This window comes from Calypte anna, chromosome 26 (genome assembly GCF_003957555.1).
Source record: "Calypte anna isolate BGI_N300 chromosome 26, bCalAnn1_v1.p, whole genome shotgun sequence".
NCBI lineage: Eukaryota > Metazoa > Chordata > Aves > Apodiformes > Trochilidae > Calypte > Calypte anna.
Genome location: NC_044271.1, coordinates 5659456 through 5684064, shown reverse-complemented (window position 1 = coordinate 5684064; position 24609 = coordinate 5659456). Strand labels below are relative to the sequence as shown.

The 24609-nt window shown below is 49.6% G+C and overlaps 1 protein-coding gene across 2 annotated transcripts; it reads right to left on the bottom strand.

Annotated features, from left to right (window-relative positions):
• Positions 1–1277: 1277 nt before the first annotated feature.
• LEMD2 (LEM domain containing 2) lies at positions 1278–15359 on the bottom strand. Of its 2 annotated transcripts, XM_030465523.1 has the most exons (9): positions 13736–15359; positions 12389–12429; positions 11642–11717; positions 10361–10437; positions 9640–9719; positions 6434–6579; positions 4847–4948; positions 4653–4755; positions 1278–3514 (listed from the first exon to the last, which is right to left on the bottom strand). In XM_030465523.1, exons 1-9 carry the CDS (start codon positions 15345–15347, stop codon positions 3364–3366), a joined length of 2388 nt encoding a protein of 795 aa, XP_030321383.1. In that variant the 5' UTR covers positions 15348–15359; the 3' UTR covers positions 1278–3363. The 2 variants fall into 2 exon arrangements, with proteins under 2 accessions (XP_030321383.1, XP_030321384.1); XM_030465524.1 differs by lacking the exons at positions 1278–3514; positions 6434–6579 and having other exon boundaries at positions 4665–4755.
• Positions 15360–24609: the final 9250 nt, after the last annotated feature.

The window sequence follows — 24609 nt, the reverse complement described above, 5'->3', positions numbered from 1 at the left end:
GGAATCTTCCCCTTTGTCATCCAGACCTTTACTGGGAGACCCATGAAACATTTTGTCACCAGACCCAAATACCTGAGCCAGGCACATCCTCAGCATTTACACCAGGATGAGTCAGGGACTGCTCAGGAGACCTGGAAGAAGCTGAAGCTCCAGGCAGCACGTTTGGATTTAGCAAGTTGGGAGATGGATTGAAAGCACTCAGGGAAATGGACCCTAAAAGACCCCCCAGAGTTGCCAGCAAAATGTGCTTATTTGTCACCTACTCACCAGGCAACCTCCAAAACCTTGAGGAGCTCGTCAGGTGTTGTGCCAGCAAGAGACAAAACATTTCATGGGAGAGGCTTTAAATGGAAGCAGGAAAGGAGAAGATAAAGGGCAAATTTTATTTTTGATTCCTTGTTGGCACAGATTTGCCTTTCTGACAGAAAGGGGAGGGAATGGCTTTACCAGCCTCTATTTATTTATTATATATCTATAATATAATCTCTATTTATCACCCTCCAAGACTTGACTTTTTGCCTTTCTCCTTGACACAAATATCCCTCCTTGCTTCCAGCACACCAAGCCCTGGGGACACAAGGAGGGAAGTGCTGCATCCTGTGACAAGCAGCAGCCTGGGAAGGCAGGAAGGGCCATCCATGACATCCATTCTTTCCTTTCCACTCACCTAGAACTTCACATCATGTCCCAAAGGACAGGGGAGCTCACCACAGCCTGAGGATGCCACCACACATGGGACCAGCAGCTTGGAGCAGACTCAAGGTTTTCTGCAGCAGTTGTTGACCTCAGCCACCCCGTGCGTGAGGGTTCTGCCTTCCAGAGAACATGGACAGAACACATTAAACTTGAGGCACCCTCAGTTTCCAGAGTTATTGCACCACCCCATTCCTTGCTTTAAATAAACTGCTTTATTCCAGGCCCCAGGAACACTGATCAACCCACTCAACTCATCCTGCCAGCTTCAGAGCCCTCCGAGATGTCAGTCAATCTCTGCAAAATTCAGAGAAACAACCTGACTGCTCCTCACACACCTCTGCTCAATGCCAACTCTCCCCAAACCACAGACTTCATTCCCAATCAAACACTTGGCTCCAGCACCAAGATCAGAGAGTCACAGGGATCCACATGGTCTCATCAAGCTGCCATGCAATTCCCATGTCATCTTCCCTCTTATTCTTAGAAACCAAGAGCTCCCCTGGAGCCAGATCTGTTTGATCTGCCTGAGTAAAAGCTTTGGGAACAACCTGTGAGTTCTCAATAAAAAGGAAGGTAACAGATTATTTGTAATAAATTTATTTTATATATTGGTTTACAGAGCTAAGTTGAACATATAAACAGCACCAAGCCAGTGAAATTTATTCTACAAAAACAAGTTTAATACAAAAAAGATGACTGCAATGCCTGACTCTTCACTTTTGGATATGGGCTGTTTAAAAAAAAAAGCTAACCCAGCCCCCAAACAAGTATTTTTAAAAAGGTTTAAGAGTGTAGGCACTGGTGTTTGCAGGAGACTTGTACAGCAGCAGTGATGATCTTGTTACAGCATTTTAGAAGAACCAAGGCTGCCTTCACTTTATCCTCTATTTTACTAACAATGGAAGAAACTGCTCATTGTCTTGAAGACAGCTGTTAAGTCTCCTCTTCTGTTCAAACACCCAACCTTTGCAACCAAACAGAAACTATGGGGTCAGAGGCAACCCCAAGCAGGATATTCCCCATTTCATGGGAAAGAGCTCCCTGTGTTTTGTTCCTAGAAAAACCCACCCTCTCTACTCCTTTTGGTTGATGACCACAGCAGGAGCTACAGGAGGAGTCTCTGCAGCCTGTGGAGTGTGTAGGTGGAAAAAAAAACAACCCCAAAGCCAGCAATGGGGTGGAGAAGTGCAGGCTTGAGACCAGGAGGCAAACAGGGAGTGGCACAGGGAACCCACCTGGTAGGTGGCATCACCCAAGCTGGAGCAGGGCTTGGGCAGCAGTCCTAAGCCAAGCCAGCACCTGGAGAGGAAGCTCTGGGAGCATCCAGGGGCAGAAATGGATGCCAGCACTCACACTGTGCTGTGACACTGAGGAGAACAACATCCCTGGGTTCCACGGGTTCAAATCAAGGCTGGTTCCTCTCTGCAGGTTTCACCTGTCTGTGCCAGAAAGGGATTTGGTCCCTGCTGCCTCAGTAGAGAGCTGGATGGTTGTTCTACAACCCTGGGAAGAGTAGATTAGCAGTATCTCTGCCTAGCCTAAACTGCCACACATTGGTGCTATTTTCTTTGAAACAAACATTCATTTGCTGGACAGAAAAAAGAACTGAAGGAAGCAAATTATTACAGCTACAAAACAGGACGCCCGCAGCGTGACCAGAGGATCACTGCTCCTTGGAGCTGTGGGGAGGCTGCAGGAACGTGGGACGTGAGCCCTCCACACATGGAACATCTCTGCTCTGCCACACACAGCACAAACATTGCAGCTGCCCAGGATAAACATGTACATTCAGCCCTAAAAGCCTTTCCAAAGCTGCTCTTTACTTTACTACCCCCTGACGCAGTCCCTTTGGCTGGAGCCACAGGAAAGCGCTTTGGGAAGCTTCCTATAGCTTTTGTTTTCCACCCAAAACCTCCCCCCACCCTCCCCCAGAAATCAGAAAGCACACAGACAGCAGACTTATAAAAATGTAACAGCATCATAACCACTCCTCCATCCCACCCAACTCAGCCCAAACCACCAAGGCACCTCAGACTGCCCTCCCTCTGGGACTTGCCTGCTCCTGGCTTTTCCCCCCCAATTCCCCCATTTTGAAAGGGTGAAGCTGCCACAAACATCTTCCTCTGCAGGAAGCACCAAGTGCTTTCATTGCTGTCTTTACACTAATAAAAACAAATTCTAACCAAAAAAAAAATATGTATCTTAACTGCCACCCTAATGTTTCCATGGGAAATGTTAATCACCTTTAAACACATTCCCTGATGGTCGCTGCCACCAGTTGGCTTTTGCAGAATTGAGGTCAAATTTTCCACACCAAACCATTGTCAGAGAGCTCCTGTGTCCCTCAATATTAGGTGTGCTTTTTCTTTTTTCTCTATTTAAAAAGTTGTTCCAGGTTTGCATGCCTATGGAAGCCAGGTATCTGCTGGAAGGCTAACTTTGGTGCAGCCCTAGCTTCCCACCAAGCTCAAGCCCATCTTCTTTCCAAGCCAACATTATTGCCCTGAATTTTTGTGTAGAAAGTTTTTTAGAAAGAAGAGCAAACAGAGAAGTGCAATCCCCAACCCTAGGAGATCAGGACCATGACCTGCTCTTTCCCACCACCAGAGAAGGGACTCTCCCCTTCCAGAGGGTCCACAGCAACACTTGCTCCACTTCTGCTCCTCTTCAGTGCTCCGAATCCGAGACGTAAGAAGGCTGAGTCCATCTCCACACCAACATATCCTCTCCTGCTACTCTGTGGGATTCTGTCTGAATCCGGGACTCGTTTGAAGCCAGAAAGTCCACAGCTCTCTCCCAGACTCGTTTCATTTTTTTTCTGTGAGAAAAAAAAAAAAAAAAGCAATCAGAATCATATCCTCCTCCTTCTTCCCTGCTTGCAGCAATCCTGCCTGCTGACCACGCTCCAGTTGGCTGCTTTCCCTTCCCATCTCCCAGGAGATGAAGCCAGAATTCTGGTTTAGAGGTGATGATTTCAGGCCAGGACATAGAAACAGAAGTCCTGTCTGGGACGGAGGGAAGATGAGACCCTGTGTCAGTACTTGTTCTTAACGACTGCCTTGAATTTCGAGCTCAATTTGCATTACAAAGAGAGAGTGCAAACTGCCCTCATCCTTCCTGCATGCAGAGAAATCTCAGATCAGGGAGGACAAACTGGAGTTCACCCCAGTTCTGAATCTATGTCCTGTAATTCTGGGCACCACACAAGCAGCAGATTGGTTCAGAAGAGCTGAAGTCAGTCCTTTTCCTGCTGGTGGCATCATGACTGATGATGAGAACATTTAAGGCTTGCAGCACATGGAGTGTGCTTTTCTGTGCTGTCAGGAGAACAAAGTAGCTCCATTTAAACAAAACACAAGAAATATTCCTGCAGAGATGGAGCAAGTGGCACATAAACCACTGAGAACCAGTCTGCAGCCCCTTGGACCCACCACCCATGGAGCTATCTTGACCAAACTCCTTTCCATAAAAGCCCAGGAATCATCCATCCCACTACATCTTCCCTTTCAGCTCAAACTGGTGACTTCCCAGGCAGCAACACACCCCCCCTCTTCAGAAGAACCTCCCAGTATTCCAGTCAGCTCATGAGAAGCTTTGTCCTGAAAAGCACAGCACCTGTCTGGAGAATAAACTACAACAGCTGAGAAAGAGGAGAGCATCCTCCACAAATAAAATCAGATGCTCCATGTCCAAGCAAACCAAGATCCAATTACTGTTTGATGGACCAAAACCAATACACCTGTGTGACTGCACCCCAGGAGTGTCACATTAATCTGCAGCAGGTTAAGACACAGGCTGAGTTATGTCAAAATCCTTTAGGAACTGAAAGGCCACTCAGACTTTTCTTGCATTCCAGCTTCCCATCAACTGGCTGCTCGTGGTCTGCTGCCCCAGAGCTGCAGTTTTTAGCTGAGCTGCTCCACTGAGCCCTCCTGAGTGCAGGAGAATCATCTCACCTGCTCTGGGGAGGGATGAGGCTGTCCCGGACGTGGAAAATGCCAACATAGGGATAACGCTCCAAATTCCTTTCCCATTCCTTGTAGTGGTCCTGGACAACAGCTGGAGGGCAGGAGGAGAAAAGAGTGAGAGACTGCAACACTGCAGAGAGAAGATCAAGGCTATTTGCATTCACACAGCTCCTGGTTTCTACCTATGATCTTCTTCACCATGTCATACATGGCTTGTTCCTCTTCCTCCATCTTCCGCCAGCGATACCTGAGGAGGAGCAGGATCCCCCAGAGAGTTATCAGACCTAGAAGGATAAAAACCAAACAGACTTCAATAACTTACACTCGTGTACTTGCTGGATGCTAGCAGTTTTATTTCTGCTGCTGCCTCTCCCTAGAGACAGCTCTTACACCCTGCTACCCAGGCCTACTTGGAATTGAACCCAAGAAATCCATTTTGTTCAGCAGTGAAGCCTCAAAACCCTCAGTCCTGACAGCACCAGCAGCAGAGTGTGAGTGCACATGGGAAGAGGTGGTCAGAAAGCCTCATCGGGGAGATTTTTTTCCCCCCCCACACACACCAGAAGCCTCAGCACAGCCACAGGTCTTCAACTCATCTCCCAAAGCTATTTCTTTGCTAGAGGCCTCCCCCACAATAAGCACTTAGGAAGCCTGTCAAGCTCCACTGCTCTGCAGATAGCTGCTTGATAAGGAAATAAAGCCTGCAGCTCCAACACCAGCCCCAAATTCTGGAGATCTATCCTAAAGGTTTAGCACTGACAAATGCCCCCGTTCTAACATGAGCTAACTTTAGTATCTCAGTCCCCACAATAAACAGCACTGTCCCCTCTCACCCCCACCTCCCCTGGCTGGATTATAAACTCTTCCAGTCACTGCTCATCTCTTGTTATCACCTCACTCAGGAAGACCTCTGTCTCAGCTGGGGCATGACAGACTGTTCCAATAAAACCTCTAACACTGAAGTGCTACAAGTCATTATTAAAAAGCCTGCAAGACTTTGTGGCTTAGTGAAAGGAAAGAGAGAGAGGAAAGACAGAAAGGAAAAGAGGGGGAGAAGGGGGAGAAGGGGGAGAAGGGGGAGAAGGGGGAGAAGGGGGAGAAGGGGGAGAAGGGGGAGAAGGGGAGAAGGGGGAGAAGGGGGAGAAGGGGGAGAAGGGGGAGAAGGGGGAGAAGGGGGAGAAGGGGGAGAAGGGGAAAAAAAGAAGAGGAGAGGAGGAGAGGAGGAGAGGAGGAGAGGAGAGGAGGAGAGGAGGAGAGGAGGAGAGGAGGAGAGGAGGAGAGGAGGAGAGGAGGAGAGGAGGAGAGGAGGAGAGGAGGAGAGGAGGAGAGGAGGAGAGGAGGAGAGGAGGAGAGGAGGAGAGGAGGAGAGGAGGAGAGGAGGAGAGGAGGAGAGGAGGAGAGGAGAGGAGGAGAGGAGAGGAGGAGAGGAGGAAAAGAGGAAAAGAGGAAAAGAGGAAAAGAGGAAAAGAGGAAAAGAGGAAAAGCCTTTTAGGTAGGTTAATATCCTTATTTTGCAGACCATAGCAATGAGTACTTGAGGAATACCCAGAGAGCTCATCATCTTGCTGATATAAAGTGTTAAGCACTTGAAGCACAAGAGCAGGTCCACAGGTCTCTCTCTGCTACCAGAACAAAGGTTAATTAGAAATTAACTCATCAGCAGATTTATTTCACCTCTGTTACTAATTTCCTACAGCTGGGAGAAGGCATGCATTGGCAATACAGCTACCAAGGGGAGCAGCTGATGATTCCTAACAGCAGTGACTTACTCCAGAAAAAGAGGAACAGGTTCATAATGGCAGTGACCACTGCCCGACGGAAACGGCAGCCCAGCCCCATCTGAGGATGGGCTGATTCCAGACAGAACACTTCCTCCACTTTGGTAACTGATTCCAAGAGGTCTCTGCCTTTCAACCTGATGGGAAGAGGCAGAAATTTGTCACTGAAGAGAGCAGACACTCCAGCTGCAGTCTTTAATCAAGACAGGGAGAACAAACAGACTGCAGATGCAGTAACTCCATCTGTACAGCACGGAGAAAATAAACCAAAATCCTTGCAGCTCCTCTTTCCAGAACGTTTTGGAACTGACTGCTTAGCAAGGAATGGATATGGCTTTAGAAAAGGCAGCAGAGCTGGAACTCCCACTGGTAAACTGAAGACTCCCTCTGCAGATTCTCTGACAGCACCTCTCAGCGTGCAGAAGATTAAACTTTAAATTGGATTCCCACCTCCCAGCACAGAGAAATGGAAATGTTTACTGAGTCATCAGCAATTGTGCAGGGAGGTTGTGAATGTCCGTGGAGGTTGTGCTGTTTTCCTCTGTACAGAGGAAAAGAAACAGAAACAGCTGGGCTCAAGAAGTGGCAACACATCAGCTGTAGCTGCAGAGAACAGACACACCCTGGGAAAGCATCAGAGGCCAAATCCTGAACACATCCTCCTGCAACCCCCCTGCCACACACCCACTGTGCTTCCCCAGCTGCTTTTCATTCACTGCTTTATCTACAGCTCCACACTCATGTGGTTTCCTTATTAGAAGAGTCAAAGTCATCAGGCATCAAGTGAGAGCCATCAGATTCAGAGCAATTGGGGCTAAAGAGCTTTCATTTTTGCTTTTGAGCTCTTAATTCATTCTGGGTTTGCTATGAATAACCTATTAACAAAGGCATTTTCTCACTCTACTAGGGCACAGCTCACAAACTGCTGACAGCTTGTATTTGTATACTGGATTCTACAGTAGCTGGAGACACACAGTTGTTTCCCAGTCCTCTTTGTCTTATTTACAATCCAAATTCCCTGAAAACACTGAAAATATGCAGCAGAATCACCCAGCACAAAGCTCATTTCCAGTTCTGCCTCTCAGACTAGCACCTAGCAAAACCATCTCAGGGAGTGTCTGCAAGAAATGCCACCTGCAAGGTTTTTCTTTAAGCATGCTGAACACACATTCTGCACCCCACACAGACATCAAGCCCGTGGATCCATCCAGTGAGCAGCAGGCAGAGCTGTTAATTATGAAAATCAAAAAAAAAAAAAAATTAAAAAAAAAGGAGCTTATTTTATCACGTGGCTCCCCACAGTGTCTGAAAACACGAAGCTGAAAATTCTGGATCCCAACCCACCTACAAATCCAAACCTGCCACTAAGGAAATGATGTCCTGTCCTGGGAATTTGCCACACACCAGCAATCAAAGCAGCAGACGTTGTCTGAGCCTTAGATCACAGCAGCAACTGCAAGATTCTTTCTTTTTTTTTTTTTTTTCCCCAGAGAAAAATCGAGCTCTGGGAATTCCTACAAGCCAGGCCCACCAACTGCAGTGTCACTACTGCTGCTGCTCATTTAATCAGAGGTACATTTAAAATGTTAAAATGCAAACAAATGTAAGAATTCAGAGTTAAGACAGACTGGAGGCAGCCCACGTTTCCCAGAAGAAGTTAATGATGTCTGAGGACTTTGGATAACAGCCTTACACTTAGGTTATGGCCTGAATGATGTATTTTTTTACCTAAAAAATATGGTATTTCTGCTATTTCTCACGTGCTGAAGAGACTCCCAGCAGAGAAACCCAAGAGAAAAGTCCCCACCAATGAGTGACCACCACCATATCATTCATTTGAACATGTACTTTGTGTTCTGCCAGCAAGGCAACTGACACTCAAGAGAAGACACCATTCTCCAATCCATTTTCCTCTCCTCCTCACTGGGACTTGCTCCAAAGGATCCCAAAGCATGGGTGATGTTACCTACTGAAGAGAGTGCTCTGTTGTCCAATAAATCCTTTGGATCCTTTCTTAAAGGATGCAGATACACAACACTGCAGCTTTGTCTACAGAGACACTACCAAAACAAAGTTATCTTGGGAAAAACTTCTGCATGGGCAAGATGAAGCAGCAAGCTGCAGTCACAGGGCCATGGGCAGAAACCCAGGACCACCACTTTTAAACCCTGCAAGCAGCACAACCCAACTGCTGAGGGGCAGAGAGCAGCCCTGACCTCAGAATTCTGCCCCACCTGCCAGACACTGCGTCCCGTGAACGCAATGTCCCCTCCCGTGCCAAGGCTGGGGAACAGGCTACCCAGGGGCTGAGCTCAGTTGCCAATTTTGGCTGCAGGGCTGCACTTTTCATCTGGAAGCTTGCCCAGCAAGCACTGCCAAAGCCAATCCCAGGTTATCTTCTGAAATCTAACGAGGGACAGGCTGGGGACAGAGTGGTTGGAGAGCAGCCAGGAAGAAAGGGACCTTGGAGTCTGGATTGCCAGGAAGCTGAACATGAGCCAGCAGTGTGCCCAGGTGGCCAAGAAGGCCAATGGCATCCTGGGCTGGCTCAGGAACAGCGTGGCCAGCAGGTCCAGGGAAGGGATTCTGCCCCTGTGCTCAGCTCTGGTGAGGCCACAGCTTGAGTCCTGTGTCCAGTTCTGGGCCCCTCAGCCCCTCAGGAAGGAGACTGAGGTGCTGGAGCAGGTCCAGAGAAGAGCAAGGAGGCTGTGAAGGGATCCAGCAGAATTCCTGTGAGGAAGGGCTGAGGGAGCTGGGGGTGTTGAGGCTGGAGAAGAGGAGGCTCAGGGGAGACCTCATCACTCTCTGCAACTCCCTGAAAGGAGGTTGGAGCCAGGGGGGGTTGGGCTCTTTTCCCAGGCAACTCTCAGCAAGACAAGAGGGCAGGGTCTCAAGTTGTGCCAGGGGAGGTTTAGGTTGGAGATGAGAAAGAATTTCTTTCTGGAGAGGGTGATCAGGCATTGGAATGGGCTGCCCAGGGAAGTAGTGGATTCTCCGTGTCTGGAGATCTTTCCAAAGAGCCTGGATGTGGCACTGAGTGCCATGGGCTGGGAACCACGGGGGGAGTGGATCAAGGGTTGGACTTGATGAGCTCTGAGCTCCCTTCCAACCCAGCCAATTCTAGGATTCTGTGATGTTAAATTATCCATCTGCCAACACCAAGAAACAGAACTTGGACACAGGGAGCTTTCACTTACTTGATTCCCAAATCCTTGTTGCTGTTTAGTATCCAGAGCAGGGCAGCTTCAAACTGCTGTGGAGAACTTCCAGTTATATTCTGTTTAAAAGAATCCATAAGAAGATTAGTGCTCCGTTCACTTAAAATACTAAATAACATTATTTCCTGACAGCAGTGGGAGAATTCATTCTGCACAGTCTGTCCCCAGGTTAATTCCAACCATAACTCTGGAAGCTGGAGGAATGGAAGCTAAATCTGAAGGTTTATCTGGAACAAAGTCTTCTGACTATGGTAGATGATGCATGAAGCACTCTGTAAAATAACACTACCCCAGACTGTTAGGACTAACCACTAAATACAACATAATCTTACTGACAGTTTACCATGAAAAAAATGGAATGTTCTATCCAAGCAGTCTGTCTTCTGACACTTTGGGGTATAGAAAAATCCTTCTCTGCCCAGCCCTCAATCCAGGGAAATTTCTGGTTTCAGAAGACTGATGACCATGGTGAAACAACAAACCATTAACTTAGATTTACAGGGGCTGAATCAGAGATGTAGGAGAAGATTATTTTCCAAAGAACTGCTGAGAACAGGACTGGCCAAAGGGGAAGCTATGGCAAAGAATCAAAACAGGATGAGGAAGGAAAACAGATGGTGAATTGCTTTAGTATCTATTATTTATTGCCTTATAAGAGTCTAAGCACTGTTATCACAATAGCTGTTCACAGCCTACTCACCACCACGTGATCCTTTGCTTCACTAACCCAAATGCATTTGCTTTTTAGATTCTCAGGGTTTCCACATTCAAAATTACCTGGTTAAAAAAAAGAAAAAGTCAAATAGAAATAATGTCTGGGGGGAAAAAAAAGCCTTCAAATGGTTCAGAAACATACACTGTACTATCTGGAACTGCTGCCTTTTAAAACCAGCTCCAGGCAAAATGATTACAGGGAAAAGATCTACTCTAGGCTGATAAGGTTCTGATTGTTAATAAAATGGTCACCCACTTCATCCAGGTTGGATAAGGGCCAGGAAACCTCAGGCCACCCAGCAGAGAATGAGGGGGGAAAATAACACCCCTTCTCCCCCTTGCATTGTACATAACCACCCCTCTGACCCAACACCTTCCATCAGGTATCAAAGACTGCAGTGCTGGAGCTCATGATCAGCATTCCAAATGCTTCCTAAACCACAGCTCTCCCTCCTACAGGGAATGCTGGTAAAGAATCTTTTAAAGCTTCTAAATCTTGTTTCACAAAGTGGACTAGACAGGTGTACTGAGAGGCAGGGTAAAACTGGTGGAAATTCTGCCCAAGTTTGATCTGAAAAGATTTAGAAATTGAAGGGATTTGAAAGTGAAGTTCCTGAAGGCTTGAGCCTTCTTGAAATGGGACTTCAGGACTCATTCCTGAGTGACATTATTCCACAGCTTGCTGAAAAACCTTTTACTCCTGCCACTGAATTTCTAGCAGCCTTCTCCAGCACAAAACACCAGTTATGGAACCAGATTTGCTGCTAGAGACTGGCTGAACTACTGTGCTCAGCTCAGCTAAGAGAAAACTCTCTTACTCTGTGCTGAGAGAAAAGAGAGGTTCTCCCATCCCCAGCTCCCACATTTCAGCAGAAAGCTGCCAATTTCTTCAGCTGCTTCAACATCATTTCTAAGAACACAGCAGCTTACATGAACTGGCTCTGAGTGTCCTGAGCCAATTTCAAGATGCTGCTAGAAAAGAAACCATAAAACTGAATATTTCTACCTCCCAACTCCCAAGACATCAAGTGCCAATAAGGACCACTCCACAAGAGCACAGAACTGTGAGTGCATTAGCTGAGCCCTATCCAGAATAAAAATAAACACATCTTTTTCCATTTTTCTATTACATGACTATTACTCTTCAAGTGGAACTGACTCTTCTATAAACCTCCCTCTTCAAAGAGAGGTTAAAAATGCCCAGACAGCTGGCAGAGGCAGTTTGCTGAATGCTCCTAAGAGTTTTATAATGAAAATTGGAACTTACCAGCTTGTACAGACAAGTAGTTATACAACTCATGCAGCATGTCCATTACTACATCCTTCTGCTTTGCTTGGCAGAACTGCAAGTCAGAAACAGGTAACAAACATGAGCAAACCAGGAGCAACACAACAATACCAAAGCAAAACACCAGCACTGGGGTTTGGGGCCGTCATGCATCACTGGTTCAAATTAAACACTTCTGCAGCCAAAATCTACAGTTTCTGAGTCAAAAGTGAGCTAGGACACCCCCTGGAACTGCCACCAACTCAGACTGCACCACCAGGCATCCTCTCTGACCCACCACAGGTGGATTCTTTGGCTCCAGAACATCACAAGAGACCAACTCTGGACCCAAGCCAAAAATTTCTTTCCTTCTGATACATTACAACAGAAGAAACAAGGCTCTACAAATACTTCAGGGTGGAATTCAGGGAATTAGTTGGCTTAAATCTGGAATTGTTAAAGCTGAACACAAGTTTTATTGGAAACTGAGATGGTTTCTGTTACAACTATTAAAGAAATTGATTCACATAATTAGGAATTTAAATTTTGATCTTATGGAGTCTCATGTACAGCCCCAATTTAATCTGGCCCATTAATTCCAACTCATCAAATGACATTCTTTCTGTAAAACCACAGAAGTAATAATTTTGCAGTGATAGTGATACTGGTGGAAGCCACCTAGAATAATCACTCTTCTGTGAGAATCCCCCATCCACCAGACTTGAAGAAAAAGAAATTTATGCTTACATCATCCTTTCTTTTGTCACAATCCACAGGCAAGAGATTAACTAGGAGAGAAGGGGAGGGTGAGTTAGCTGGCTGTAAAACAAGAGCTTTGATCAAGGAAGTAATTATATTTTTAAAAGAAAGCACTGCTTTAAAAGGCTGATTCTGCTCTCCTTAATCCCACTCCGTGCAGCACCTTGCTATGCAAACAGCACACATGCAAAGTGCTGCTTTGGTAGGCAGTGCTGAAAGCAAATCAAATAAAAAAGAGAGCAAGTGCTGAACCCTGTTCAGCTGGAAAGTGAAAATGGGTCTGAATGTTTTAAAAGCTCCTGTTTAAATTGCTGTTTCATGCTCCTTCATCACCACTGCTCTGCACTCAGCTTTTACACTCTGGTAATGCCATTCACTGCATGCCTTGGTCACCTGAAATATCCCAGTGATAACAGGGATTTAAATCAAGCCTCCTCAAGGCAAAAGCAGAGGATTTATTAGAGTCAGAGCTGTTAGCTCTGCAGATTATGGCCTCTGGTTTAACAGCTCCAGGCAATTGGATATACACTAACCACCCATCTGCCATGCTGGAGAATCACAGAGCAGGAATCTTAACTGCCTGAGAAGTTAAGGAATTTGCAGCTGTGCTGCAAGATTAGTTGCTTCCAAACACCACTGCTTTCAAAATATCTAAGTTGTAAAGGGTGAATTAGCAATTCCCTGACATTGGACAATTTGCTTCTGACTTTGAGGCAGCAGGAAGCAGCCCCCCCAACCCATGCAAAGCACACAAACACCTACAGACACATTCTGCTGTGTCCCAGGGCTCCCAGCTCCCCCAGCACACCCCAAGCCCCCTCTTCTACAAGCTCCAAAGCCATGAAATGACAATAATTCCATCTGCTCTATCTGGGGAACTTTGTTTTTAAAGGTGAGTGATGGGAAAGCCCTTTTTCATTTCTCACTCAAGTTCTGCCACACTTGAAAGGGCCAAATGACCAAACCAAGCACTGTCCTTCCCACGTGGCCAGGGGAAAGGCCACCAAGGGCTGCACTTTGTGGAAGGAAACATTAAAAACACACCATGGTCAATCACCCAGACATTATGTTAGACAAGAGGCAAGATAAAATCATCCTTGGCCTCACAGGAATCTCATTCTCCATAAAGCTTTGAAGAGCTGAAGGCCAAACTCATTTGGGAAAAAGCACCCACTTTCCTAACGAGCTTTCCCATGGCCAAGGGGAGATGGGAACAGGGAGAGAGGCAGAGATGTCAGATGACAGCCATGGGAATGATGGAAATAACAAAGGGAAAGCAGAGGGGAAAGGTGAAGAAGAAAGCTGAAAAACCCAAGCTTAAAGCAGTCCACATACAGCTCTCCTCTCTTCTGTCCAGCCAGTCCGACCCGATCATCTTCACCACGAGGATGCCCAGAAAAATCAGCAGCAACACAACACTGGCCAGGCAAAGGAACTTGGAGAGGTAGAACTCCAGACCTTTGCCTTTCCCTTCCACCTGCTGCTTTGGGGCTGACCGTAACAAGTGAGGGCGGGAGGTCACTCCCTGTCCTGCTTGCCACTGGCTCCCTGAAGCCAACCCTGCATCGCTCGTAGCCCTCCAGGGGAAGCGCCGGAGAAACCCCCGTGCCCAGCCCCCTGCCTCCTTCTTACCACTGGAACCCAAATCCTCTTTCCCTCTCCCAAACTGGTGACTCAAACTCCCAGAGCTGCCCCAGTGGGTCACCTCATTTTCCCCTCTCCAGGAGCTGTTAGAGGAGAGCCCCTTCCTATGCCCTCCCGTCTCCCACTGAGAGCGGGAGCTCTGCCCCCCAACTCCTCCTCCCGATGCACCCCAGAGGCTCCTGGACCTCAGACCCTCCCTCTCATCACTGGATTTGGAGCTGAGCCCCCCACTTCTGCCCAGGGAAGCACCCCAGGAAGATGTGGAGCTCAATCCCTCAACCCCATCCAGAGATGCCCCTGACCCAGCCCTGACACCGAGCCCCCCACTTCTCTCTGTGGATCTGCTCCATTGGGACGTGGAATCCGAGCCCCGAAACCTGTCCAGGGATGGCCTCAACCCACTGCTGAGCCCCCCACTTCTCTCTGTCGATGTGCCCCACTGCAATGAGGAGCCTGAACCCCGAAACCCATCCAGGGATGGCTGGGACCCGAGCTCCTCACTTCTCTCTGCTGTGTACCACTGGGATGTGGAGCTCGACCCCCGAATCCCATCCAGGGAGGACCCCAGCCCAGTGCTAAGCCCCCTGCTTCTCTCTGCACCCGTGGGGCTCAGCCCCCCACCCCTATCCAGGGATGGCTTCAGCCCAGCCACAAACCCCCCGCTTCTCTCCGCACCCCATTGGGAGGGGGAACTCAGCTCCCTGAGCCCATCCAGGGACGACCCCACCCCAGCCCCGAACCCCCCGCATCTCTCTATGGACGTGTCCCACTGGGAGGGGGAGTTCTGCCCCCCAAGCCCACCCAGGGATGGCCCCAACCCATCCCCCCCACCCCTCTCTACACTCGTCCCCCACTGCACCGAGCGGCTCAGCCCCCCGTAGCTGTCCCGGCTCAGCCCTCCCTCAGCCCTGACCCCAAACCCTCCACCCCGGCCCGGGGGGGATCCCCGAGAGTCCCCCCAGGACATCCCATCACGCTTCCCCGACGTCCCCCAGCGGGACGCGGATTTCCCCCCTTCCTCCTCATCCTCCTCCTCATCCTCCTCCTCTTCCTCACTGTCGCGGGCGGCCCCGAGGTTGAAGCCGGAGCGCTGCCGGGAGGGTGAGGCCTGCCGCGGCCTGGCGGCGGGGCGGGCCGGGCTGGGTGGTGCCCCTCGGCCCGTGCGTTTGGCCGCCGCCACTTCGGCCCGCAGGCAGCCCAACTTCTTGATGTAAACCTTGCGGGTGGTGGCGGTGATGGGGCCCGGCCGGTAACCGAGAGCGATCAGCTCCTTCCGGAGCTCTGCGTCTGTCAGCTCCGCCATGGCCGCGGCGCTGACACCAGGCCCCGCCGGAAGCCGCTCGGTGAAGAGGGGAGCGCCGGGCGCCATCTTGGGAAGGGCGCGACGTACCCCTTGCGGCGGCCATCTTGGGAAGGGCTCACTGTAAACCCTGAGGCAGCCATCTTGGGGAGGGAGATACGTACCCCTTGAGGCGGCCATCTTGGGAAGGGCAACGGCGGCCGCTCCTGTCCCTCTTGGCCGGCGCCATCTTGGGAAGGTCGAGGCGAAGCGCGGTTTCCCGCTCCTGTCACACTGTGAGGGGGGGGATTCTGCTTACTGAGGAGCACAGGGACCCTCGGAGAGTCCTCAAAGTGCTGAGAGAGCTGGTGGTCATCCCAGGAAAGGGGAAAGAAACGGAGAGGGCAAAGAGACTGTGTCAAGTTCTAGGCCCCTCAGCCCCTCAGGAAGGAGCTTGAGGTGCTGGAGCAGGTGCAGAGAAGAGCAAGGAGGCTGTGAAGGGATCCAGCAGAATTGCTGTGAGGAAGGGCTGAGGGAGCTGGGGGTGTTGAGGCTGGAGAAGAGGAGGCTCAGGGGAGACCTCATCACTCTCTGCAACTCCCTGAAAGGAGGTTGGAGCCAGGGGGGGGTTGGGCTCTTTTCCCAGGCAACTCTCAGCAAGACAAGAGGGCAGGGTCTCAAGTTGTGCCAGGGGAGGTTTAGGTTGGAGATGAGAAAGAATTTCTTTCTGGAGAGGGTGATCAGGCATTGGAATGGGCTGCCCAGGGAAGTAGTGGATTCTCCGTGTCTGGAGATCTTTCCAAAGAGCCTGGATGTGGCACTGAGTGCCATGGGCTGGGAACCACGGGGGGAGTGGATCAAGGGTTGGACTTGATGAGCTCTGAGCTCCCTTCCAACCCAGCCAATTCTATGATTCTATGAAATGTTCAGGTAGTAAAAAGAGCACTCAGCTCCCATGGGAAGTGTAAACATGGGAAGCCCTCCCCTGCTCACTAACTGGGAAGCACAACTGCCAGGTAAGATTTTGGAGTGGTGTCTAATGGAAATAAAGAATTAGAATGTGCTCTTAGTACGTGGTTTTTGTGAGCTCACAGCTTTCAGTTCAGATCTAATCTTGTGCTGATAGAAGCGTGTGAATTAAGTGAGAAAAAGCACAAGAGCAAAGAACAACCAAAAAAACCCACCACCAAAAACTAACAAAAAAACCACCCCAAAACAACAACAAAAAAAAAAAAAAAAAAAAAAAAAAAAAAAAAGGGAAAGAAAAAGAAGAAGGGAAAGAAGGAGAAGGGAAAGGAAAGAAAAAACAGTTCATCTTTTCAACTTTTTCTGTTTCCAGGGGCCAGGGAAATTACAGCAGGAGAAAGTCTGACCCAGCAGCCTCATTGCTTGACCCTCAGAGGGTTGAACTTTGGGAGTGGGGTTCCAGAACTGGAGAACCAGGGAAAAGCTGTGATTCCTCCACAGGGGAGCAGTTGGCAGCACCAATGTCCAGCAGGAACAGATGCCTCGTCTTCGTGGAGAGAAAACCCACGACCCCTCTCCCTTCCTCCTTAGCAAGACAACCCTGGGGAACATCCCTGCCTTCCCTGGAAAGCACCTGGACACCAGGAAGAAGGCAGCAGAAGGCAGCTCTGTCTCTCAGACATGGCAGAGCCAATATCCCCAAGATCCTCTTGGTTCCCAGCCCACAACTCCAACAAGGCCAACCATGGATTTTCTGCTTTTTGCAGCCCTTTCATCCCTCCCACAGCTCTGGGCAGCAGCAGAGGCTGTTGGGGTGAGCAGAGGGATGGCTCAAGGTGATGCTCAGCTGTGTCAAGCCCATTGCCCACAGGGCAGCAAATATCCTGAGTGGATGTGGGAAGGGTCCTGCTGGCAGTGACTCAGATCCTGAGCTGGAAGAGCTGCTCCTGAAGTCTCAAGACAGGAGCAGTGTAAGCAGAGGGGTAGGAATAGGTCCCTGAAGAGGACCCCAAAAAGCAGAGGCAGCAGAGGAGCCATTGCAGCAGGGGCTGCTGGAAAATAACCTTCCATCCCTTCCTCCCTCCCTCCCTCCACCCCAGCTCCTCGTGGCATTTGGACAGCAGTCCTGCACATGTCACCAGGGCAGTGTCAGAGCTTCCTTGGGAGCTGGCTGTGCCAATGTGACACCCTGTCAGTCACAGCCACAGCACAGGTGTGACCCCACAACACTTCTCCTCCTCCTCCTCCTCCTCCTCCTGATCATATGTCACGTCCCCAGCCTGCAGAGCTGCTTATTAGGTTAGAAAGCCAGGCCTGATTTAATTCTTTCCTCTCCTCCTTCCTCTGCCTCTTTCCCCCCAAATGCCACAAAACCTTTGCTTGATTCCTGGAGCAGAAACCTCTTCCCTCCTCCTTTCTTCTTTCCCAGCTGGCCCAGGGGAGCTGCCAGCCTGGGAAGCCACTGGGGAGAAAGAGTTGGGCAAGAGGTGATGCTGCAGGGACAGCTCTGACCCACACTGGAACCCTACAGAGGGTTTTTAGGAGCAGTTTGCCCCTCAGGGGGAAACTCCTTGTTTTCCCAGGGCAAATTTAAACCTGGGGGAGAAGTTTGGGTCTTTCAGAAGGGAGGAGTCACCACCTCTGAAGCCACCAGCCCTGTTCTGATCTTGCAGGACAGCAGTGGAAGGTGGTGCAGCTCCTGCAGTGATTTCCATGCCAGCTCTCCCATGGATCTCACTCCACTGCAGACTGATTTGCACTCCTTGAGCTCCTAGCCCAGCAATACATGCAATTGCTTTCACTTTCAGCCTAATGGAATGTATTATTTTCCATCTTCCAGCTACTCAGACTCATTTATAGTGATTTCATAGCTCAACCTCCCTCAGCAATAATCCCTGCAAAGTGTGAGTTACACTGAGCTGATCAGGCCACAGCCCAGGACTGTGCCTTTGAATCAAATATTCAGGCTGGAATCCACTCCATGCTGGATGTTGCATTATACATTGGGAGATGATTTTATTTTTTTTTTCCCTTCTAAGGGCTGGCTTGCAGCAGAGAATGTGCTGAGCAGTGTTGTCCTAGCACAAAACCACAGCTATTTAAATGAGCCACAGCAAGGGCAGAATTTATCTTAGTTTAGGAGGATAAAATTGGATTGAATTGGGATATATTCACATGCATCCCATTGATCTCATCTCTCCTTACTTTACATATGTTGGATTTCCTGCTGCCAATCTAGAGGAGCAGCTCCAAAGCTATGGAAATGGAGAGCAATATGTTCAAGTGGAATTACAATTTCACCTCTAGCTCTGGGAGGCAGAAATAAGGGCAGAACTCTGGGGTTTTTCCACACACACACACCCCCACCCCCCCTGCCTGTTCTCATCACAGCTATGGGAGAGCTGCTCCTCACAATTTTATATCATTAAGATTTATATCACTGGACTGATTAAGAGGGGGTTAAGAGCACAGAGAGGAACTGCAAATCAGAGCTCAGACTTTCCCCCAGCAGTCTGGGAGAGGAATCTCCTGTGTCCAGAGCAGGGAAACTGGTTAGGAACACCCAGGTCCCCCCACCCAAAGCTCCTCATCCTACACTTGTGTCACCACTAGGAGAGCTGGGTTTAAAGAGCTGGGAGGAAGGGTTAAAATCCCCAAGGATTGGTTACTCCAGGCTTTGCAAGATGCTTTGCACTTCTCAGAAGGACAGAGATGTTCTCTAGAACTGGAAACCCTCTCTTCTTTCCCACACTTGCTGCTTGCCATCTGGCTGAGGCACATGCAGAAAAAGAGCCCCAAATCCTCTGTGTAATTCTACTCTGCATTTTATTATCTCACCTCAGAGTTTGTTGTTCATTTCTTTCACAGGTTTTGCTCCTGGAAGTGGACTCCTTCAGCTTCAGCAAGCTCCATCACTTCCTCTTCTCATTCTGCAGGTATCAGTCAGCTGAAAATGAAAGAGGGGAAAGAACAAGTGTCCTCAAATTTGTCATTCAGCCTTTCCTAGGCAGGAGATGCTGCTCCCTCCTCCCCAGCCAAAACCCCAAAAGGAGATCAGCACAGCCAGAGCAGAATAACAACTCCCACAGGGACAGAGGGGACCTTCATTTGGGACAGCCAGAAGTCCAGAGACCCCTTTTACCACCCCTGAAGTCTGCAGGCAGGAAAAGCTGCAGCACAAACTGCCCCAGGGATAATTTCTTGACCAATTCCTCCACTCTGAGAGCAAAGCCCAGGGCTGGATTTGTTACCACTTAACATCTGGAAGCACAGCTAAATTCTACCTCTTATTTTTAGTGCAGGGAGCAAGGTTTAGGTCTGACTGCAGGTGCTGAGCTGCCTCCCAGGTGGAGCTTGTTTTATAAACACTGCCAGGAGTTGCTCCCCCTGCAGCCTGAGGACTTTTTGAGAGGAGGAGGGAAGTGGAAAGCAGCCCCAGGGAGAGCTGTTGAGAAGTGTTGCAGTGCTGCTCACAGTCAATATCAGCTCTAGGGCACAGGCAGCACCCTAAGAGAGGGAATAACCTTCCCAGAAAAACGTGTAGATGAGAGCAGGTGGGGTATCTGAGGACTCTGTAAAGTGAGCAGCCATGACACAACCCCCTCCTGAGGAATATAAATATCTCCACGGTGATGAGCTGGTGAGAGGAGGGAGAGGCAGAATTCCCAGGGCAGAAATCAACCTCTTGACAGTACCATCTGGGGTGTCCTGTAACATCTCTGCTAGCAGTTTCTCCAAGACATCTTGGTATTTTTCCAGCTGCCTCAGGCTGAGCCACATCCCAGCTCTGACAGGAACAGCTAGCTGGGGAGGAAGGCAGAAAAATCAGAAGGAAAACTGAGGGGGGGGCAGATTTGGGGTGTTTTGACCTCACTTTGCTCAAGGTAGCAGAGGGGCTGGGGCCTGTTTGAAGGGGAGAGGATGATCCTTACATGGATCCAACATTCCCAAGTCAATGCAATCTTCTCCTGTTGAGAATGCCAGAGTTTCCATGCCTTGGATCCCCTATGAGCTGACTCAGAAATGCAGATAAAGGCACCTCCTGGCCAAATCATTCCTGAACCTTATAAATCCTCCACTATAATAAATCATTATAAATCCTCCACTAGCTCACACCTTGACCCTTCAGCTTCAGTGCTGCCACTGGAGCCCCCTCCCTGAGTACAGACCAAGGATGAGACTTCATCCAGGCTGCCTGGCTTTGAGCCAGCTGTGGCTCAGATCCACCCAAAGCACATAGAGTTGTTGCAGTCCCAGCTGGAGGCACAGGAGAGCTTGGGATGGCAGCAGGGGGAGTGGTAGCCACTGGGATGTGCCAGTTATTTCATGCTTTCAACTCTGAATCCTTGCTGGTTAAATCCTATTATTGATGGGGGGTGCACCACACTTGTGAGACCAGTTCCACATCAAGCAGAGTTCCTGTCCAGTCCCTCTTGCTCTCTCCCACAGTTTGGGGTGGACCCCCACACTCCTTTTGTTGGCAGAGACAACAACCAAGCTCACCCCCTGCATGACCAGGGCAAAGATTTCCCTGTATTCAAGTGGAAAAGCACAATTTTCAGGCTTGGCTAACCAGGTAAACATACCTTTGAGGGCTTAGACTGGCACTTAAATCCCTGAAATTGGCAATTTTCTGCTCTGTATACAGACTTTGGAGGGGGTGCAGCTGCAGGGACCCAAGTTCATAAATAAGGTCTTGCTCGTTCACAGGACTGGGGGATTGGAGGTGACACCAGGCAGCTAATCTAGAGCTGGGTGGAAAAAAAAAAAAGTGACAAGTTAAACCCAGAGCTGAGGCAGAGCTGTAAATTCCTGCTTTCTTGGCTCTTATTCACTGCCTGGCAATGAAAGACCCCATATTACTGCCATCTTCCCTATCCTAAAGGAGAAGCCTTAGCATCTGAGGGGTGTCCAGGCTGCTGAATGTCCAGGATCATTTATAGGGTGGAGGTAAAATCCTCCTCTGAAGCAACCTTCTCACTTGCCTGGCTGTGCTGGCAGAAATTTGGGTTAAATTCTTTTATATTTGCTGTGAGCTCCCTGGTGCCACTCTTAGGCAGCATCACCCAGCACTTCTCTGGAGCCAGGCTCTGTGGGGTGACTCTTGTCCCCAGAAGTGTCCTCTTGGGTTCCTTGGATTCACCATCCATGGTCTTGACCTTGTTGACATTGCTTGGATTGCTTGGAGAATCCTTCCTCTTCCAGCTGCTCTGGGATTTCTTCTGCCCTCCTTTGTTCTTCTCCTTTTCCTGCAACTTCGTGGTAGAGAACAAACAGGGCAGGGATGCTGGGACACAGAATCCTGCAGTGTGATCCCCAGCAGCCAGAGGAGCTGGGCAACTAAACCACAGGAGCTGGGCAACCAAACCAGGGGAGCTGGGCAACCAAACCAGAGAAGCTGAGCAACCAAACCAAAGGAACTGGTCAACCAAACCAGAGGAGCTGGGCAACCAAACCCAGAGGAGCTGGGCAACCAAACCACAGGAGCTAGGCAACCAAACCCAGGGGAGCTGGGCAACCAAACCAGGGGAGCTGGGCAACGAAACCAGGGGAGCTGGGCAACCAAACCAGGGGAACTGGGCAACCAAACCAGGGGAGCTGGGCAACCAAACCAGGGGAGCTGGGCAACCAAACCAGAGGAGGTGGGCAACCAAACCAAAGAAACTGGGCAACCAAACCAGAGGAGCTGGGCAACCAAACCAGGGGAGCTGGGCAACCAAACCCATGGGAGCTGGGCAACCAAACCAGGGGAGCTGGGCAACCAAACCAGGGGAGCTGGGCAACCAAAACCAGGGGAGCTGGGCAACCAAACCAGAGGAGCTGGGCAACCAAACCCAGGGGAGCTGGGCAACCAAACCAGAGGAGCTGGGCAACCAAACCCAGGGGAGCTGGGCAACAAAATCAGAGGAGCTGGGCACAACACCAGGGGAGCTGGGCAACCAAACCAGAGGAGCTGAGCAACCAAACCAGGGGAGCTGGGCAACCAAACCAGAGGAGCTGGGCAACCAAACCAGAGGAGCTGGGCAACCAAACCAGGGGAGCTGGGCAACCAAACCAGAGGAGCTGAGCAACCAAACCAGGGGAGCTGGGCAACCAAACCAGAGGAGCTGGGCAACCAAACCAGAGGAGCTGGGCAACCAAACCCAGGGGAGCTGGGCAACCAAACCAGAGGAGCTGAGCAACCAAACCAGGGGAGCTGGGCAACCAAACCAGAGGAGCTGGGCAACACCAGAGGAGCTGGGCAACCAAACCCACAGGAGCTGGGCAACCAAACCAGGGGAGCTGGGCAACCAAAGCAGAGGAACTGAAGGTTCTAACCAGTGCCTGAAGCCAATGGATCATTCCCCAGGCCTCCAGCTCCCTGGAGGGGACACATCAGCTGTGGCCAGCATGGCCTCTGGGACTTGAGCATCCTGATCTCCTGGAAGGTGTCTGGAATCAGATGAGCTCCAAGGTCCCTTCCAACCCAACCCATTCCATGATTTTACACCTGTAATTCTGGCAGGGAACAGAAGCTGCAGTGCTGGGTGTGAGGTGGGGTTACAGATTGCTTGTAGCAAACACAACACATCAGAAGATTCCTTTGATCTGGGAAAGGCAACACTGGGGCAGGATGGTGGTAGCCAAGCACACTGACCTTGCAGAGCTGTTCCAGAACCTGGTCTTGGTTCTGCTTTGCAGTGAAGTTGAAGAAAAGCCTGAGCAGCCCTCTTGGAGCTGGAGAGCCCTGTGCAGAGGGTTCCACATCACCAACCTTCCCTGCAGGGCTGTAGTGTCAGACCTTCCCCAACTTCTGGGCTAGATTTGGCTTTAGAAGCCTCCCTTTTTTTTTTCCCAGTCCAAAGAAAAAAGGTAAAGCTGTTTTGGGACAGAACAGACATGACAGGAGATGTGAAATGCAGCGAAGGCTGAGCTCAGAACAGAACCAACTGCTTGCTTGCACTGCTTTCAGTTTGAGTGAATCCTCAGAGGAGGAGCAGCCTTTGGGAGACTGATTTCCCCTCTGTGCATCTGGAAGAGCCTCAGCCACCAGCAGCCACCCAGCTACAAGGGTTGTGATGTACAAACAACCCACCAGCAAACAGGTGAGTGTGCATCCCCTTCCTCCACGAGGCTGGAAGATGATTGTGCTCCCCACAAAAAGCAATTACTACCCAGCAAGAGGGTGCTGGAAACAAGATTTCTCCCCAGTATCAAAGGGCTGTGGCATCTGGGAGAAGCTCTCTGCAGCTGCTTGTAAGAAGATGCAGTCTCTGAGGCTGCCTGCCTGACACCTTTCAACAGTATTAGTTTCACATCAAAAGGAAAAAAAAACACTCTCCTCTCTGCACGTCCCAGAGGTGACAACCATCTGGAGGATGGTTAATTATTTGTTACAACAAAAAGACCCATCAGAATGGTGATGGGAGGCTGCAGCTTCTCTGTGAAAATTACAGCCACTACCAGAGAGGGAAGAAAACCAAGAGTTAGTAGCTGCAGGTGATAACCCACACAGGTCTGACAGAGAGGAGTCCAGACTCTTCCTTTCTAGTCTCACATCTTAGGAGTTGTCTCTGCCATTCACACAACTCTTAACTTGGGGGTGAGCAAGGGGCTGTCAGCATCACACTATCTCCTGTTTCAGAGGAGGGGCTGATGATGGGAAGGACAGTGGCAGAGCTTGGGGGATGAGGGAGGGAGTGGGAAACACCTTTCCTTGGTTTATTCAGGGCTCTGGATGGATCTTGTAGTACATCCCTTAGGGGTACCTGCATTTTCTGGAAGTTGCTCTGGGTGAAAAAGGCCACTGAAGTCTGTTCAGCCAGCACAGACACCACGTACACCAAGAGCAAACTGGACACCAGCTTCTTAGAAACCATCATAAGAGTCTGAATAACCCAGGAAAGAAGATCCCAGGGTGATAGTGGAGAGGGCCATTTGACAAGAAATCCCTTTGGCTTTTGACCAGCTGCAATCTCATTTCTCCACCAGCTAACTAGAGGTATATTTACTCTTCCAGTTGCTCCTGAGCTAAGAGTAGAAGTCTCTTGACTGACAGTTCTCCTCTCAAACCTTTTTTTTTTTTTTTGTAAACAGATTTGTTCTTGAGCATATCTCCAGAGACTTCAAGCCAAACCCTTCAGTACTGTTAAAGACTCCCTGTGTTCTGCAAGCTTTAGCCCTCCAGCTCTTCTGGTTTCAAGACCTGCATACATCCAGAGCAAAACACCCCCATCAATCCCACTGACAGCAAGGGAGACAGAGTGATGCTGGAAGAGAAGAAAACCTTAAGACAGCTGTTTTGTTAAATTTTGTTTTCATATCCTTTACCCCTGAAAAA